Source organism: Hypomesus transpacificus, unplaced genomic scaffold (assembly GCF_021917145.1).
Source record: "Hypomesus transpacificus isolate Combined female unplaced genomic scaffold, fHypTra1 scaffold_27, whole genome shotgun sequence".
NCBI classification, from domain to species: Eukaryota; Metazoa; Chordata; class Actinopteri; order Osmeriformes; family Osmeridae; genus Hypomesus; species Hypomesus transpacificus.
In genome coordinates this window covers 3,869,137-3,885,876 of record NW_025813796.1, presented here as the reverse complement: position 1 = coordinate 3,885,876, position 16,740 = coordinate 3,869,137, and the positions used below count along the sequence as shown (strand labels likewise).

At 40.6% G+C, this 16,740-nt stretch overlaps 1 protein-coding gene across 1 annotated transcript in view; it reads right to left on the bottom strand.

Annotated features, from left to right (window-relative positions):
• auh (AU RNA binding protein/enoyl-CoA hydratase) overlaps positions 1–16,740 on the bottom strand; it is a 37,441-nt gene that overhangs the window by 9,389 nt on the left and 11,312 nt on the right. Inside the window, exons 6-7 of the mRNA XM_047014776.1 lie at positions 15,894–15,950; positions 2,436–2,623 (exon numbers count right to left, since the gene is read on the bottom strand). Of these exons, the coding sequence (XP_046870732.1) occupies positions 2,436–2,623; positions 15,894–15,950 (245 nt within the window). The remainder of the gene's footprint in view (positions 1–2,435; positions 2,624–15,893; positions 15,951–16,740) is intronic.

Sequence of the window (16,740 nt, the reverse complement as noted above, 5' to 3'; positions counted from 1 at the left end):
TCCAATACACTGCTTCACATCCAGATCCATGGTCTCCAGCACGTCATTCACAAGTTGGCCAAAGTACTGCCCAGTGGAAGCCTCACATCTGATGACAGCAACTAGTCGCTCATGAACAGTGTCTGTCACATACCGTATGACAACAGAGCACTGATCTTGGGCTGTGATGTCCTGTGTGGTGTCGATCTGGACCGAGTACATTACAGATTTCTGGACTTCAGCAGCGATGGTACTTTTCATAAGGCGTTGAATGGTGGTGATGATGTAGTTGATGGTCGTTTTGGATAGGAGAGTGACAAGGGAACCTCTACCTTTTCTTGAACCAGACTGGTGTGTCTGCTTGCTTTTTTCGATGCAGAGAGTGAGGTGTTCCTTGAGACAGACGTCATACTTTCACAGTGAAACTGTGATTTCCAAAAAGTTACCATGGTCAATGGTGTCGTCCTCAAGTGTGTGTGCTGCCTCGTTCTGATTGCCTCTGTAGCTCAAACCTCTTTTGCCGATGAGCTTCAACACATCTATAATGCGCTCCAACACTTGTCGCCTCCTGCGGACTTGCTCTCTGTGAAGCGACAGGTCCCATGAGAAGGTCCTGGATCGTGCTTCTTGAGGATCTGAGGAAATATGCCTCAGCGCAACCTCTGTGTAGGTTGCTCTTCTCATGCTCTTCAACTCTCTGGTGTATGTGTGTGAGGTTGGACATACCAGTGATGAAAGAGCTGCTTTCTGTGGGATTAGCAAAGGCCAGACAAAGGGAACAGAAGAGGGCTTATTTTTCTTGACTGTATAATAGCCATTTTCTGTTTGTGCCGTCTCTGCACTACAGCCTTGTCTGCCTTCTGCTGGGGATGAAAACTGAAGAAAAAGTCAAATGTGTCTGATTTTGGCCTGGTAAAAAATAATCAAAATCTTGGCCTTCACTATCCCTGTCAATCTGGCTGCTATCTCTGTCACTGTCATGTTCAGCCTACATGAGTGGTAAATAGGGATTATTATGTTAGTATGTTAAACCATTGACACAACACTATCAGCGAACTATGGTAGTATTTAGTATTAGTGCCCCATGTGAGAAAAGTACACTTAAGTGCATTACATTTAGGTGTACTAAGTATAATTTTTGTACTTAACTTTCCACTATTAGTAAGTACACTCAAAGTGTATTTGATAAATATACTTTAAATACATGTGCTAAATTGAAATACCCTATTTTTGTACTTAGTATATTAAAGTGTAACTTACAGTGTACCTTGTACCCTGGGTCTTATCTTGGCTCTGGGACCCCTGGCTGCTGCTTCCAGCAGCAGAATCATCAGTCTAGACAACATTTACATTTGTTTATAATGTAATTGTTGTGTGTTACACAGTGATTTTAGCATAACAAGATAGCTGGTTATTTGACATAAGTTATTATAAATTATAAGATTGCCCTCTTTACAATGACCACAATGGATAGCTTTCTCATCGATTGTAAGCAAGTAAATACGATTGACATGTTAAAATAGATAATCTCGATGATGACAACAGCGCCAGCTTGCTTATTTTACCAGATCATAACGGTCTCAATTTTGGACATTTATCTACCTAATGTTAGCTAGGCTAGCTTGTAGGGAACGTTACCTCATCTGTGATAAGCAAGCTAACATTGGCCAAACGCCACAACTTACCATCGTATCACTGTCACTGTTTATTTGGTGGTTTCCCAAATAAATGAGAGATTTTTAAACATTTTAATGCACCTTCCTCCAGACATCTTTTCCTTTTCGCCCTGAGCTTTTCAGCTCCACCTTTGCGTTTGGGTGCCGACATGCTCTCAATCTCAAAAACAACTTTGTCTGCTCGCGAGCAGAGTGACGTAAACGTTTGCGTCACTCGGCTCGCTCCAACAATTTTCCATATTACACAGCTAGAACACGTATAACCTATAATATATAAAGTTGTCAAGGCAACACGTAATACGTGTTCAAGCTGTGATATGGAAAATAGTTGGAGGTGCCATCGATGTTAGAGGGAGGGCCGGTTGGTGATGAAAGTGGGCCGTTATTTTGTAACATCCGAACCCCGTCGGCCCACCGGGGATTCCCCCGGTATCCCCGATGGCCAGTCCGGCCCTGGCTGTATCTATTGCTATCCCGATCACTTTACCATCAATTCGTCACTTACGGTACAGTACAGTGGTTGCAAATTCAAGATGAAATTCTGAAATTATAATTGGACAAAAGTGATGTCAATATTGTATTCTGGTTGATTGGATTGGAAGTAATGTTTGGTTTTGATTTTCTGCCAACTGCATCCAGAATTTTAGGTTTCAACCCTAAGGTTTCATTTTCGCTGCATCCCTATTTAAAACTGTATTCCATTCCACAGTCATATGCACAGTGACATGTAGGGCATCAAACAAATCACTACACTGGGCCTAGGTGTGTGTGAGAGATCACCTGGGGGTTAAATTCTCGGGCCAGGTCCAGTGCTCGCAAGTAGGCGGCGTCTCCACACTTGTTTTGCTCCACCGCATGGCTGACTAGGCCCAAGGATCGTGCCTGCACCCCGTCCACCACCCGCGCAGCAAAGATCAGCTCCTTGGCCAGAGCCACCCCAATTGCACGAGGCAGTCGCTGGGTGCCACCTTCAGTAGGAAAATAATGATTTATTGACTTTTCTTCTCTCAATTGCCACACCCACCCTTTTATAAACAGAGTAGGGCTGGCATGTTGTGACACGTTTACTTTTCCATTTTCAAGGCTGTATAGACAATGGGGAGAAAACCAAACAATGTGACTCTGATTTTCATTCTTTCATTCTTTCATTTATAACAAAACGTGTGTAATAGTACAGAGAGACAAGTGAGGGTGCAAACATTTTATAGCATTAAGGGGTGAGTGTCTACATGCTTACTGACATTCATTTTTTATTTCTCGCTAGAAGAAGTTGCTAGTTATGACCAAAGAAAAGGAGGTGCAACAGAAAATTCCAGTGCCACTGAGGCAGCCTTCTAAACTACACTCTGGCGTATTTTGGTAGATGGTTAGCATTGACCGAAATGTTTGTGTTCTATTGTTCACCTATCTCATTGCACATTTATTTTGAGTTGTGGCAAACTTTGAAGAACTTTGCTGTGTCTAGAAACATTGCCTTAATTTATTTGACAAATGGCAGGAAAATGCTAAACTGTGCGGGTCACTTTAGGCTCAAGTTGAAGTGACTGTTGAAGTGACAGTTGAAGTCTGAAGAGACTGTAGTGAACACAAGTTTATAAAAGGCTTCCAGCTTGAGGAGTTGCAGTCTATTAAATCACTTTGCAGCACATTTACAAACTGTAGCCATATCAAGAGAAAAACAGTGATTTAGGAGTCTTTCAGATTGAAAAGAGAAAGCTAAATCTATTCCCTAAAGATCCCAAAAAACAATACTTTACAATTCCCTGTGCAGAAAAATAACTGTTTAAAAAATAACCCATTTGCTTTGCAAAACTATAGGCCAAGTTTTCTTCCAATGTTGACGCATTCTCTTGTGCGAGTGTGGAACAAACTACTTCTATCCATCTGAGTTTGTCAAAACTCACATTCTGTGAGGTGAAGTAGAGATAAAACAGGTACTGAAGTGAAAAGAAAATCACTTTATTTTCTCTTGTGACTCACAAAAAAAAACCGAAGTAGCTGTTCTAGTAACAGAGGGCAAAAATAAAATTCAGGGTGCCAGGTAAAAATTGCCTTTTCTCTTGTCTTGCAGTCAATTAGACCAGTTAGACAGCCAGCAGGATTTTGTAAGATTAATGTTGTAACATTGGAGTTTTGCATAGTGCTTTGCTCTCATCTGTACTATGCCCAACACCCTTTTCCTACACCACTGGTGCCAAATCTTTCCATTTTGTATCACACAACTACAAAACAATTCACATCTGAAATTAGCTCTTGGGGTAAATGTGGCTGTTCGAGACACATTAAAGCCCTCTGGTTTAGTTTGCGTAAAACCGGGTTGGCTAACAGCATGACCTTGTTGCTCAACTCTTACTCAAGAGCTTGGATTGAAAAACGTTTACACATGGAGGAGCCTGCATTAGCTTTATCACACTGATGAAGCCATTCCCAACATTCCTTTTGTTGATGACTGCCATTTTATATTTCTCACACCCACACTCTCACCCTTGACACAACAAATCCCCTTGACACACCCTTAAAACATAACAAATTATTTACTTTTACATTACACCTCATTCATTTAGCAGATTTTTGTAAGTCAACTTTATCCAAGGTGATGTACAAATACTGCATATAGGAAGTACAGTAGAAAATCAAGGATAAAGTATATAGTTCTATTGTATTTCATTGGTCAGTCAAGGAACAGTCTGTATTTACTAACCTCATCTCAGCTCAGTATCCAGATTCAATAGTGCCAGGAATGCTATGGCTAAAATAAACATGGCTGACAACTCATGTTTTGGTTTCACAGAGTGAGCATACAAAAATTATCCAGAAACTCCAAGTAATCCAATACGCTGTATCATTTTTGTTTCATTATCTATTCAACAGTACAGATTGAACAAACATGGCTGGGGGAAAAAAGTTACAGGCAAAGATAGACAATGCCAGTCATAATTTACATCACTGACCACAGAATTCTGGTAACTGTCGTCAGCTGGCCTCATAGTTGCATAATATTCGTGTAACTACCCGTGAGGTTTTTTTTAAGCACCAGTGATGTTTTGCAGAATTTCTCAGAAATGGTTATGTCACAATGCCACTTAGCTTACACTACGTGGACACAGCTTTGGGGGAATAAACTACAGGTAATGCCTTAATATGCCTAAGGCAAATATGAAGACATGTAAGCTAAATTGATGGGAGTCAGATGGCTGAGCGGTGAGGGAGTCGGGCTAGTAATCAGAAGGTTGCCGGATCGATTCCCCGCCGTGCCAAATGACGCTGTGTCCTTGGGCAAGGCACTTCACCCTACTTGCCTCGGGGGGAATGTCCCTGTACTTAATGTAAGTCGCTCTGGATAAGAGCGTCTGCTAAATGACTAAATGTAAATGTAAATTGGAAGTTAGTTTTTTTTTTACCACACTGCCTGGGAGTGTTGGAATGCTCGATTGCATGCAGTGGTTAATGTTGCATACATCGTGGGTGTGTTAAAATTCCTTACAAACATCAAGTGAACTGAAGTGAAACACTTTGCCTTCCTAGAAAAGTTAAAGGCTATGGAAGAGGAGGTATCCTCAGAACATGTGGAAGCTGCCAGGAGCCAAGTACTTTGACTGAAATGCTGCTCCAGGAATCGCAACACCAACCTCACAGGGCTCAACCAGAAACGTATTCTACCAAGTAAACAGCAACTTTTACGTTTATATAAATCAACTGCTGTTATATTTATCTTATTTCATAAAGACAACAACTCCATACTCAAGGACTTCTAACTTGGCAGGGCAAGCCTGAGAGTTCCTGTCAAATTCATCAAATGCTAAAGTCAATCCACTACCATTTTGGCAGTGTAGACCAAAATAGTCTTGATTAATACAACATTTGATCTAAATTAATTCCAGATGCTATATATAATCCAATAAATCTAGATCAAATTTTGCAATGCACCAAACCCACTTTTGTCTAACCAGCCAAAATAGCAGTCTTGGATGACAGCCAGGAATTCCACAAATCTTGTCCTTGTACAGTGCCAACGAGCACAATAAGGTAACCGACATGTAACCCCTGTCCTACTTCTGCATGGGTTGGAAAGATCTGGTTTCTGCTGAATACATGGCTAGGCTAAGGTCTTCTGACATCACTGTGCAGTGGGTCCGGCTTATCACTCACAAGTGGCTTAGATTACAAACCCAGACCAGATGGTTTGGGCAGACCAGAGTATCACGTCTACCTCTGTATACACAGTGACATTTTGACAGAAAAAATAAGCAGAACTCAAATGCACAACACAACTTTATTTACATTTTGCTACAAGGTACATGAATGTGTCCCACTTTAAAAAGATTGTGCTTGAAGCTTGAATTACCATTGCTCATCACCAGGCAACAAGGCTCCACAGTGTGTCTATTTCTAGGTTTCCATTCAACCTGGATTTTACATTTCAACCTCTTTCCTCTGGCCCCATTTCTCCTTCTACTGCTGTTGAGAGCATTTGGAGTGATCCAATTTCTCAATAAAATGTTCTCCCATTCTGTTAGTTTTTAATAATCTTGATGAATCTTTAACTGTGGTTGCAAGAAGTGCTAAAAACATACCAGTTCAGTAGTTAAGATCTTGAAGGCAACATATTGGTAAATTGACTCAATCTTTGAGTCAATTTGTTCCTGGGCAGATCCAATTGTGAAGAAACCAAATCAAGGCTCAACCTCCATAGTTACTTGGTGCAATACTTGAGGCACACATATCAGTGTGGTAATTGCTCTATCATGTCCAGTTAAGGTCAAATCATGTGAAAATAGGGCAGTGAAAACAAAAAGCTTACTTAAGAGACAAAGTGGCTTTAAATATAAAGGAACTAGGCCAGGCCCTGATGGTTGTAACAAAAAATTGGGTCAGTGGAACAATGGTGACATGCACAATATGCTACTATAGATTACATTGATAAAGTTGGCCCGTTTCATCTAATCTACATTCATTTTTATTTCCTTCAGAAAAGAAATGACACAGATTATCAAAAGGTTTCCCAAGAATGTCCTTTGTTATTTTGTACAGTATTGGACAAAAAACACAGAAGAACAACACATGCTATATTCTCTGGTAAAAATATAAAGGAAGAAATGTGAATTGTATTTCAATGAATTCATAGAAAAGAAAAACTTCTGATTAGTAAACAACCAAAACATTAGGTTTGATGTTTTTACAATTTGGTTTAATTAGGGCTGGGTGGTATGGCCTGAAATTTATATCACGGTATAATTTTGAAGCACAGAAGGTATATCACAATATATTCGGTTTTCTTAACATTTCTAGTTGGCTAGTATACCAAACTCGGATTTGGTATTTCCAACTTTTGCAGTGCTTTGCCACAGAAAAAGAGCTAGGATAATATAGCTTTCAACAGTATGTTTATGGGATAACAAGTACACTTAAATATTAAAATTATAAAATATTTGTATTGAGCTAGATAACAACGTATTACATGGCTGAACACTCGATTCTGTTGGCATACAATAAACATTTCAAAATTCTAAATAACCTGGCATCTTTGGTTGCATGGCTACACTCATCCATGCTACATGTTTGAAGTTCAAGTCTTTGTAGGCTAAACGTTGAACGTTGCGTCATATAAAACCGAAGGGTAAAGCCCAAAAACAATTGCGTAAGATTGCTTGCTATGTTTGCGTAGATTGAATGCGATATTTGCGTTAAAGTTCCATACGGCTATTTTATTCCGTGCCTGGTGTGAATGTGTCTGTGACGCAAACAAATCTGAAAGGCTCTACCGCGGTTACACGGTTTAGCCAAAATTCATACCGGTATATTTCTATGCTATTCATATCGCCTACCCCTATCTCCGCTTATTTCAAGCTAACCTAATGCTGGGGACACACTATATGATTTTGTTAATCTTATAAGATTTTCAAACTGTGAGAGACCACAAACATGAGGACAAAAAATCCTAGATTTAGCCGTTTTGCTCATACAGTGTGTGGTCACTCTTAACACACCTCACACCAAGGGAACATCTGATAAAATCTGCGGAACCATCAAGATAATTGGGAAATATGTTACCTAGGATTTTCGGAAGGGCCAAAATCGGCCCGATTATCCTGTGGTGTGTCCCCAGCATAACATGAGAAACATAAGTTTTCCCTTTTTATCTCAATCTTTCTTCCATGAAATCCAGGTGTCAAATGTGTAGGCTAACTCAACGAGGTGTCCAATATCAGAAAGTACCATGGTCACTTGCCAAGAAAAAACAGTATGAACATAAATGTATACATTCATGTGTTTTACAGTCTAACGTTTTTCACAAGAAATAAGCCAACTCTGATAATAGTCCGCTCAGCTCATAGAGCTAGAAGTTCTAGTAGAACCAAACTCGGCTTTCCTTTGGCTGAGCTATGAGCTAGAAAGCTAGAGCTAGCATTATGCAAGCAGATGCAAAGGCAATAACAGTGCATACGGTTGACAAACATTAAATATAATTTGACAAGAAGACTAGAGCTAACCAACCATGTCATTGTCCCCAAATCAATATCAAGATTTTCACGAACAAATAATCGGCCATATGTAGGCTAGCTCTACTATCGGCCGCAGCCCGAAGTAGCACGTGGAATAGCGAATGGGATTTGAGATCAGTGCCGGTCCTTGCTATAGGCGACATAGGCACCCGCTTAGGGCGGCATGAAGAGGGGGCACTACCAGCAGATGCACTACTAGCAGAGGGCGCCAACCGCGGTATGTCTTATGTCCGTGTTGTGGTTGGCGCCCTTCTGCTGGCATTAAAAAGTTAGTGCACTGGGTCATTTCGTGCGGTTGACATGGTGGGGGGGCGCCAGGGGTAAACCTTGCCTAGGGCACCAAATGTGCTAGGACTGGCACTGTGTGAGATGATTGTGTAAAAAGATTAAATGGTAGGTAGAGGAAGTATGATAAAAGCTTGGATGTGAGTATGCAATACATTTTGTCCCTAGGGTCTTGCCGTAGCAACACCAATTCGGTGCTATGGAGTTTACTTAAAACTGTAGACATGCTAGTCAGAGAAATGCGGGACTGTTGTGCAATTCAGCACACTGTAACATTAGCGTCCCAAACTAGCGATTTTTAGAAACGTTTCAATTAAGAAAATGGTTACAAATATATATGTTCAGGACTGAGTATAACACAAAACAAGACTTTCATAATTTTTTTTACAATTAATTAAGCCGAAAATATTATATTTATAGGACTTTCTGGATGATCTGGCCGCCATTGTTGCCGGTCGCGCAGTATTCACATAGCCCTAGGTTTCAAGTAAGCTCCCGATCTTACTTGGTTTTAAGGGGTGTATACCCCTTAGTCTTAGCCCTACCACTAGCTCAAAAAGAGTATTGGGACACCACTAGCTCTCACGGGAACGCGCAAAACTAAGGGGAAGGGGGAAGGGGTAAGGGGGAGTATTGGGATTCGGCCTAAATGCAAGCAAAGCACACAGCTAGCAGCAGCATTAGCAGTGTTAGCGGTAGCAGCAGCAGCGTTCGCTCCGGTAATAATATATGACAGACAACATTTGCAAAAGAAGCAAACAGCTGACTGGGTTCAACAAGATAGAAACTGTGTTGTTCAATATTAAGGTCAATCTGTGGTTGCTTAAGTATATGAAGTATGTTTGATTGAGATTTGAATATTATGGAGCAGGATATTGTAATAGGCTATGAGACAACATGTCTTAAATGGCCTAAATCTAAATCTTGGCCTGAATCTAATTTTGTGGATGTTTATTATACAGCAGTAGTTTGTGAGTGAATAAAACTCCCTCAAAATGTAAGCTGAACTTGTGATATGGACATTATCATCCAGTTAGGCCTATCTTACACCCTCATAATGTTTTTCCACAAAAACATAACATTTAAATAGATTTAATAATTTTGCGATTAAATGGAATTAATTGCGATTAATCAAATGAAATAATGCGATTAAATATTTTAATCGCTTGACAGCCCTAGTAAAAACCTTTATCCAAATAATAAGAACCAATATCACATTTACATTTAGTCTTTTAGCAGACGCTCTTATCCAGAGCGACTTACAGTAAGTACAGGGACATTCCCCCCGAGGCAAGTAGGGTGAAGTGCCTTGCCCAAGGACACAACATCATGTGGCACAGCGAATCGATCAGGTAACCTTCTGATTACTAGCCCGACTCCCTCACCGCTCAGCCATCTGACTCCCTGTGATAAGAACTTTGTTGATGCACAAGATTCCTTGCAGCAGGCCTAACCTCTGTGATTGGCTGATAAGTGACTGGTCTGCACAGATGGGTGACAGGTGTAGGTTTTTCCAGCATAGAAATTAAGATTAGTAAAGGTAACAACCTTTTGCCATATTGTTCTGCCCATAATGTGTTCTTAAGTAACTTTAACCTTGAAGTGTTTGTATGCTCACCTGACGTGAGCACCTTGTCATTTAATGACAAGTTGCCAACGACCTCTAAGTGGCAACCCAGACTAGTGAAACTGAAATGTCATAGTACTGGTTAGTTAGCTAGTATCTCTAATGTTAGTTAGTTAGCAAGTACAGCTGTGGCTGACACCTGACAGATGAATTGTTGACACGCACATTGTTGCAAATTGTCCATACATATTATCTATATAATAATTATAGGTTAAATAATATATGACTCCATCATTGAGTCCATCCTCACTTCTTCTATCACCATCTGGTACGCTGCTGCCACTGCCAAGGACAAGAGCAGACTGCAGCGTATCATCCGCACTGCTGAGAAGGTGATCGGCTGCAATCTGCCTTCCCTCGAGGATCTGCACACCTCGAGGTCCTTGAGGCGTGCAAGGAAGATTGTGGCCGACCCCTCCCACCCTGGACACTCACTGTTCCAGCTTCTCCCCTCCGGCAGAAGGCTGCGGTCCATCAAGACCAAAACCTCACGCCACAAGACAGTTTCTTCCCATCCGCTGTTGGCCTCTTTAACAAGGCCAAGGACTCATACTGACTTTAAATCACAATCTGCACAATGACACCCTGCACATTTCAATTTGCACTATTGTATCGTTTGCACTATCTGTATTTTTAGGTTAGATTGTAAATTAGGGCTACTTATATTAAATTTTTTATTCCCCTTAGTATTAGCTAGACCCCCCTTAGTATTAGCTAGACTTTGCTCCTTTTGTATAGTTAGTCCACATATTTAAGTTTCAATATTCCTATATGTTTAATGTATGCACCTCCCTGCCAAAGTAAATTCCTTGTTTGTGCAAACATTCATGGCGAATAAAATACTTCTGATTCTGATGACATAGATGATAAGCAATGATATTTACAAGAAACAAAGTTCGTCAACCGCCTATCGCAATGCAATCTTGTCTTGTACTTGATTAGACAGGGCTGGCTGGCTGAATGAATGAATAAAAGGACGCAATCGCGCTGCATATTCAATAGCCAATCAAATTACTACAAAGATGGGCATTCTAGACCATCTTTGTGCTCTGAGCTCAATTGCCGCCCTGGCTGCTGGCTTGTTTGCTTGAGCCCGTGGCTTGTAGGCTACGCAACTAAACGTATGGTCATTGTTTTCTTTCTCTCTTTTTTTAATTTGTGTTCTGGGTCTGTTGTTGGTCACAGTGAAAACCCGGGGACAGCTCCAGCCGGGAACAGGCCACAAAAAATGGGGTTTGTCCTCGGAAACCGGGGCCGTCTGGTCACCTTACCTTAAAAGCATGATTACAATTGCTTCAAAGTTGACATATTCTCCACACTAACCTACATATAATTTGACAGTATGTTTAAAAACAAGACTAGCCAGCTATTCAACCATTTCATTGTCCCCAAATCAATATAAAGATGTTCACAAACAAAATGATCGGCCAAGTCATACATATAAATGCAATACACCCTCCAACCAGCGGTGGCGTTAACACCTAGCTGCAATGCTAATTTTCCCTATGTTAAACACTATTGACTTAAGCTAAAAGCGAAGTTCAAGTTGCCTAAGTCATACATATAAATGCAATACATCCTCCAACCAGTGTTGCCAACTCCTCAGTAAGGAAAGTAGGTATTGGCTGTCCTAAAAGTCAATAAATGACATCATCACCTAATTTGCATAACTGTAACAGCTACCTAGCTAGGGTTTCACGATATGTAACAGAGGCACACACACAGTTGAGGAGGTGAGTAAGTGACTGAGGCTGTGTGAGGTAAAATGTGATGATGTATTTCAGTGTGACAGTGAAGAAACGTTTACATTTACATATATTTATGTACAGTATTTATTTTGCTCTGTAAGCCAGGGCGGGAACAACGGTGGCTTAGCACATGCGTGATTCATTTGCAGTCTGGAGGCGGAGTGTGTGGGTCTGCTGCTGTCTGTTCTGACTGCAGCTAGGACTGCTGCCGTGAGACTGACTGCCTGTGAGTGCTTTGGGACGAGGAAGAGCTCATGGAAGCACCCGCTGATCGTTGAGGACAGTACCAGAGAATGTCTAATATAGGGAGAACTGCCACTCTTGAGAAACTTCCGGGTTCTGAACGGGTTGCAGTTCCACTCAAGTTCCATATGAGGGCGCTAACGGTCGAGTGCAGAATGAATGGAGGTCTATGGAGCTATACCCCTCAAAATCCACTTTTCTAAGGATAAAATCTTTTGTCTAGTAATTTGAATTCTAAATTCGAAAGGGGAGGCAAAAAAAAATACACACCGCTGGGTGTTAGATTTTTTTTAAGTCGCCTTTCTGTCCTAAAAAGCCTTTGAACATGTCATTGACGTCATACACATCTTACTACCAGAGCTATTGCTTGAAGGCAAGCTCGGGTTACTTCCACTTTTCTCTCGAGGCATCAACAACACAGCTGACAGGTTAAGCTCTCCCTGTCAATACACATGCTAGAAAGAGTTTTGGCTTGCTAAAGTTGTTGCTAATGTTGCTAATGCTCTGACATTTTGGTTCTGATTCGGATGCTATCAAGCGGATCTCTGGTCGTAGTCAGTCCTTCACTAACCAATCAGCATTCGTTAGCAGAATGCTAGCGTGTTATGGGGAACAACGACTTACCCTGTAAGAAATCGAAAGGACATAAGTACTCGTTCATTCAACTTTTGACCTGTAATCCTTGTTGAACATGCAAATACTACAATCAAATCTGAGATTTCTCAACGACAATCAGGCGAAAGAGACAAATTTAGCCGTTTAGCTCCATAGACTCCCATTCATTTTGCACTCGACTATGATCGCTCCCAGTGGAACTCTGGTGGAACTGCAAAACAATTCGGTACAATGGGGCTTTATAGGGAGTGGCAAGGCTCTCCTTAAACAGGCTCTGACAGTACTGCAAAATGCACGTGCTATCACGTGAGTCTCCAAGTCGCTAGATTTGTCACTAGTCGCTTTTGACAATAAAAGTTGCCAGGAGTGATTAGAAAGTTGCCAGATATAGAGAGAAAGTCGCTAAGTCGCCAGAGGTGGCGTTAACACCTAGGCTACATTTGAAAAGGGGGGCCTGAGGAGAGAGTTCCGGTTTAGAGGGGCCTGAGGAAGAAACGCTGCAGTTGGACCCTCTTGCATGTGTAGCCTCTGCCGTGTCGGACGAAGCCTGGCTGAAGTAGATAGACTAGTGAGGTTATAGTGAATGGGATGTTAGATGATCGGTTGTGTAACACTGACACAGTAAGTTCACAAAATGTAAATTATCCAAATAGGTTAAAAGAAATGTTGAAGTCACTCATTGTTTTAATTAGATGTTAGCTAGTGTTAATAAACTGTAAACAGAGGCTTTGAATGCGTCCCTGTTGGTATGGTGACTCATTTTAGACACAGGCTAATACTACATGATTAATATGATAGAAACAAAACAAAAATCTGTCTGAATAAGCTTTCCCTTTTAGGATTGAAATCCCCACTGACGGCTCACCCGCAAAAGAATGAGACTGTCCCTTATCAGCCTTTTACCCGAACGCAAGTCTAGCTGGAAGTGTCTCCCCTTAACCTCTATATGTTTTCCCCTGGCCTGATAGTGCCAAAACCCAGATGGGCAATCTGTAGTTTCTTGCCTGCCTCCAGATATATCATAACATTCAATAACTGACCAAAAACAGGTTCCCGGTTAGCCAGGTCAAGGAGTGAATACGCAATCTCAATACCGACAGCTCTTTGACATCAGTGCGCTGATTCGTTGGAAATGGTTCAGCGCCTGCCAAATGGGTTAGGGAACGATAAAACCGTTTTACTGCAGATAACTTTGATAGACAAAGGAGAATGGAATTCACGTTAAGTACCAGTATAACCGTTTCATACAATGAAAACCTGGTAAGCAATATCATTACAAGATTATGGGTCTTAAACACACAAGCTTGTGACGGGTTTATAAGGACAGATACTTCCATTGTCCTCTTATGCTTGAGGACTGCTAATTCCAGCTGTTAAATCCAAAGATAAACAGGAAACTCAACATAAAACTCTTGTCCTGTGTACTTGATATTTACCGAGGCAGATGGGGGAGACAAGAGACAAGGCAGTGTTGATCAATGACACATACAGTAACCAGAACAAGCAGTCCCCCTCTTCAGATGGATAGCATTTAGTAACTGGTCAGGGGGGCATATGTTCCAGCGCACAAGGCAGCATGTTTGCCAAACAAAAATATGTCTTGTGACGACATCCACCCCTCCATTTCCAGGAAGCGTGGCAGTGGTGAATAAATCTCTCAATTCTTGGACAGGAGCCAGCGCTCTGGTGACCTATTTTCATGCGGGGGATAGACAGGCAACAGGCAAGTAGAGAAGAGATTGTGACACTTCCCAGTTTTTTCTGCAGATAAGTTTTAGAGTGCAAGAATGAGAAGACACGTTATCTCATTGATACTTACTGATCCTGGTCCCAATGGTCCCAGACTGCAGAAGTAATATTTCTGTAGGGCTACATAATATTTAATTTTAAACATAATTTGTTGACTGCCATGATTAGAGGCCTACTGTTCTGCTAACAAGTTCCCCAATATCTAAAGACCTCTTATCACTATCTATAAATATAATATAGAATGTCAACTGCAGCCACATGAATTTGATGAAAGAATTAGAGGTTGAGACTGAGCAAGAAGGCAGAGCTAGCTAAATGTCAAGAGCTAAATCCCTTTGGGCACGCGGAGGGGAATACAAAGGGCAACTGAATGCTTGGATGGAGTCCAAACACAGAAACCTGAAGACACACAAATCCCTGACATTGAACAAGATGAATCAATGAGCACAAACAACAGGTGCCACTGTAACAAATGTTGTTCTCAGTGACATCGTCCAGCAGAGAGGAAAGGAAAAACAAGAGAAGCATATCAGCAATAACAGTCATGGTATCTCTGTATTAATGTCATGTAACACAATCACCATAATTTGAAATAGGGACCAAGAAGTCAAAATGTATCTGAACCCTATTAGATCCGAAATGCTGGTCAAATACAACATTTCATATTGTATCAGACACACAACAAAATAATTGGAATTCCCAGGCCAACCGTTTTCTTCTGATCAAGGAATTTAGCCTTGTACCATTGTTGTTCTCTCAGCTATATTTACTATACACAAAAGTGCAAAGGTGGGTCTGGCGTGACACACCTCCATTTTCTTAGAATTAGTTAATCAGGGAAGTAATCTTGTTTCATAAAAAAAACATTTTTGGGAGGGGGGATCGAGGATCTGCGACATGGACCTGGTCAAACGGACATTTGCAGATTGACCCACTTTCCTGCTGTAACTCTCCTATTATTGCTAGCATGCTCATTTTCTAAACTCCCAGTGATAACTGAGGGAATCAGATTAAAGTCCAGGACTCCTGATATGAGGGGTAACTAAGTTTGACACTTAAAACACGAGTTAATGAAGCTTTACCAAAGTAAAGCTGAATCCGTTTGTACCCCCAATTTGATTCAGTCAACCTCACATTGTCAATAGCTGATAAACCATAAATAAAAAATAAAGAACGGTATTTTGATTCAGGTAAGAAATGTTGTTTGACATTCATGCCAGTGTAAACTGAAGAAAAAAAAAACAGTTAATAACATGAAGGGAGTGACTTTCTCACTGTCATTGAGCTATTGGTTGTAACAGCAAGGTTGGATTAAAATGTTTTCTTAAAATGCTTCTCATCAAAACCAAACAAGGTTTGCATTTACTTGAGGGTAACCTTACGATATAAAATCTTTGTGGTAGGTGGGGTGATTTGTGGAACTTGACTCAACAAACATGAGCAGAAAATAACTTAAATCAAACCTTACCTGCTCCTGGAATTATTGCAAGTTTGGTCTCTACCAGTCCCATTTTTGCACAGTTTGCTAAATAAGAGAGAAAGAGAGAAGCATTGTCATCTTAAGTACCCTGAGTGATTCACTTGGACATACTCTCAGGTTTTCTGGCTATAATGACACAGTAGCATTTCATTGGACAAAGCTAAAACAACATAACATCTTTAAACTCTGCTTAATAAACCTGTTGCAATTCTACCACTTTCCATTCTAAAGTGATTATGCTGATAAATAATATGTTTTGCAGTATAAAGTGCCACACTTAATACTTTCCACAAAAATCGGTTGGCCCTTCTAATAATATAGGTTTTTTTGCAAACAAAACATCGAAACAATATGTTTATACTAATTTGGCTATAGGAAGTTGATTTATCCCAGGACTCATTTCATGTTTTGGTAAATTTTCCAAGAATTACTAACGAACGTGGGATGCCATAGCACTGATGCCAAAACAATTCTCCACCACCCCTCTCACTATCACTTCTCAAAGCAGCTGCATCAATGACATACACTTAAAATAGCTTGCTGCTCTGCCATTAGCAGTGACTAACCATGTTATCAGAGACACACGTGTGAAAGTCAATACATTTACATATTCTTAGAAGAGATTAATGGTATCTTAGAAAAAAGAAATCTGTAGAAGTCAGTTTGAGCTGAGTGTTGAATGTTTTCTGAGGTCAATGTATTCTTCTTAAGGTTTTGACAACTGAAGATTTTGTAAGATTTTGTCAAAAGGTTGTAATAAAAAAGCCAGGTGAGTGCATGTGATCTATTCAATTTCATGATTTGAACTTCATAAGCTAATAGGCTGACCTTTTGT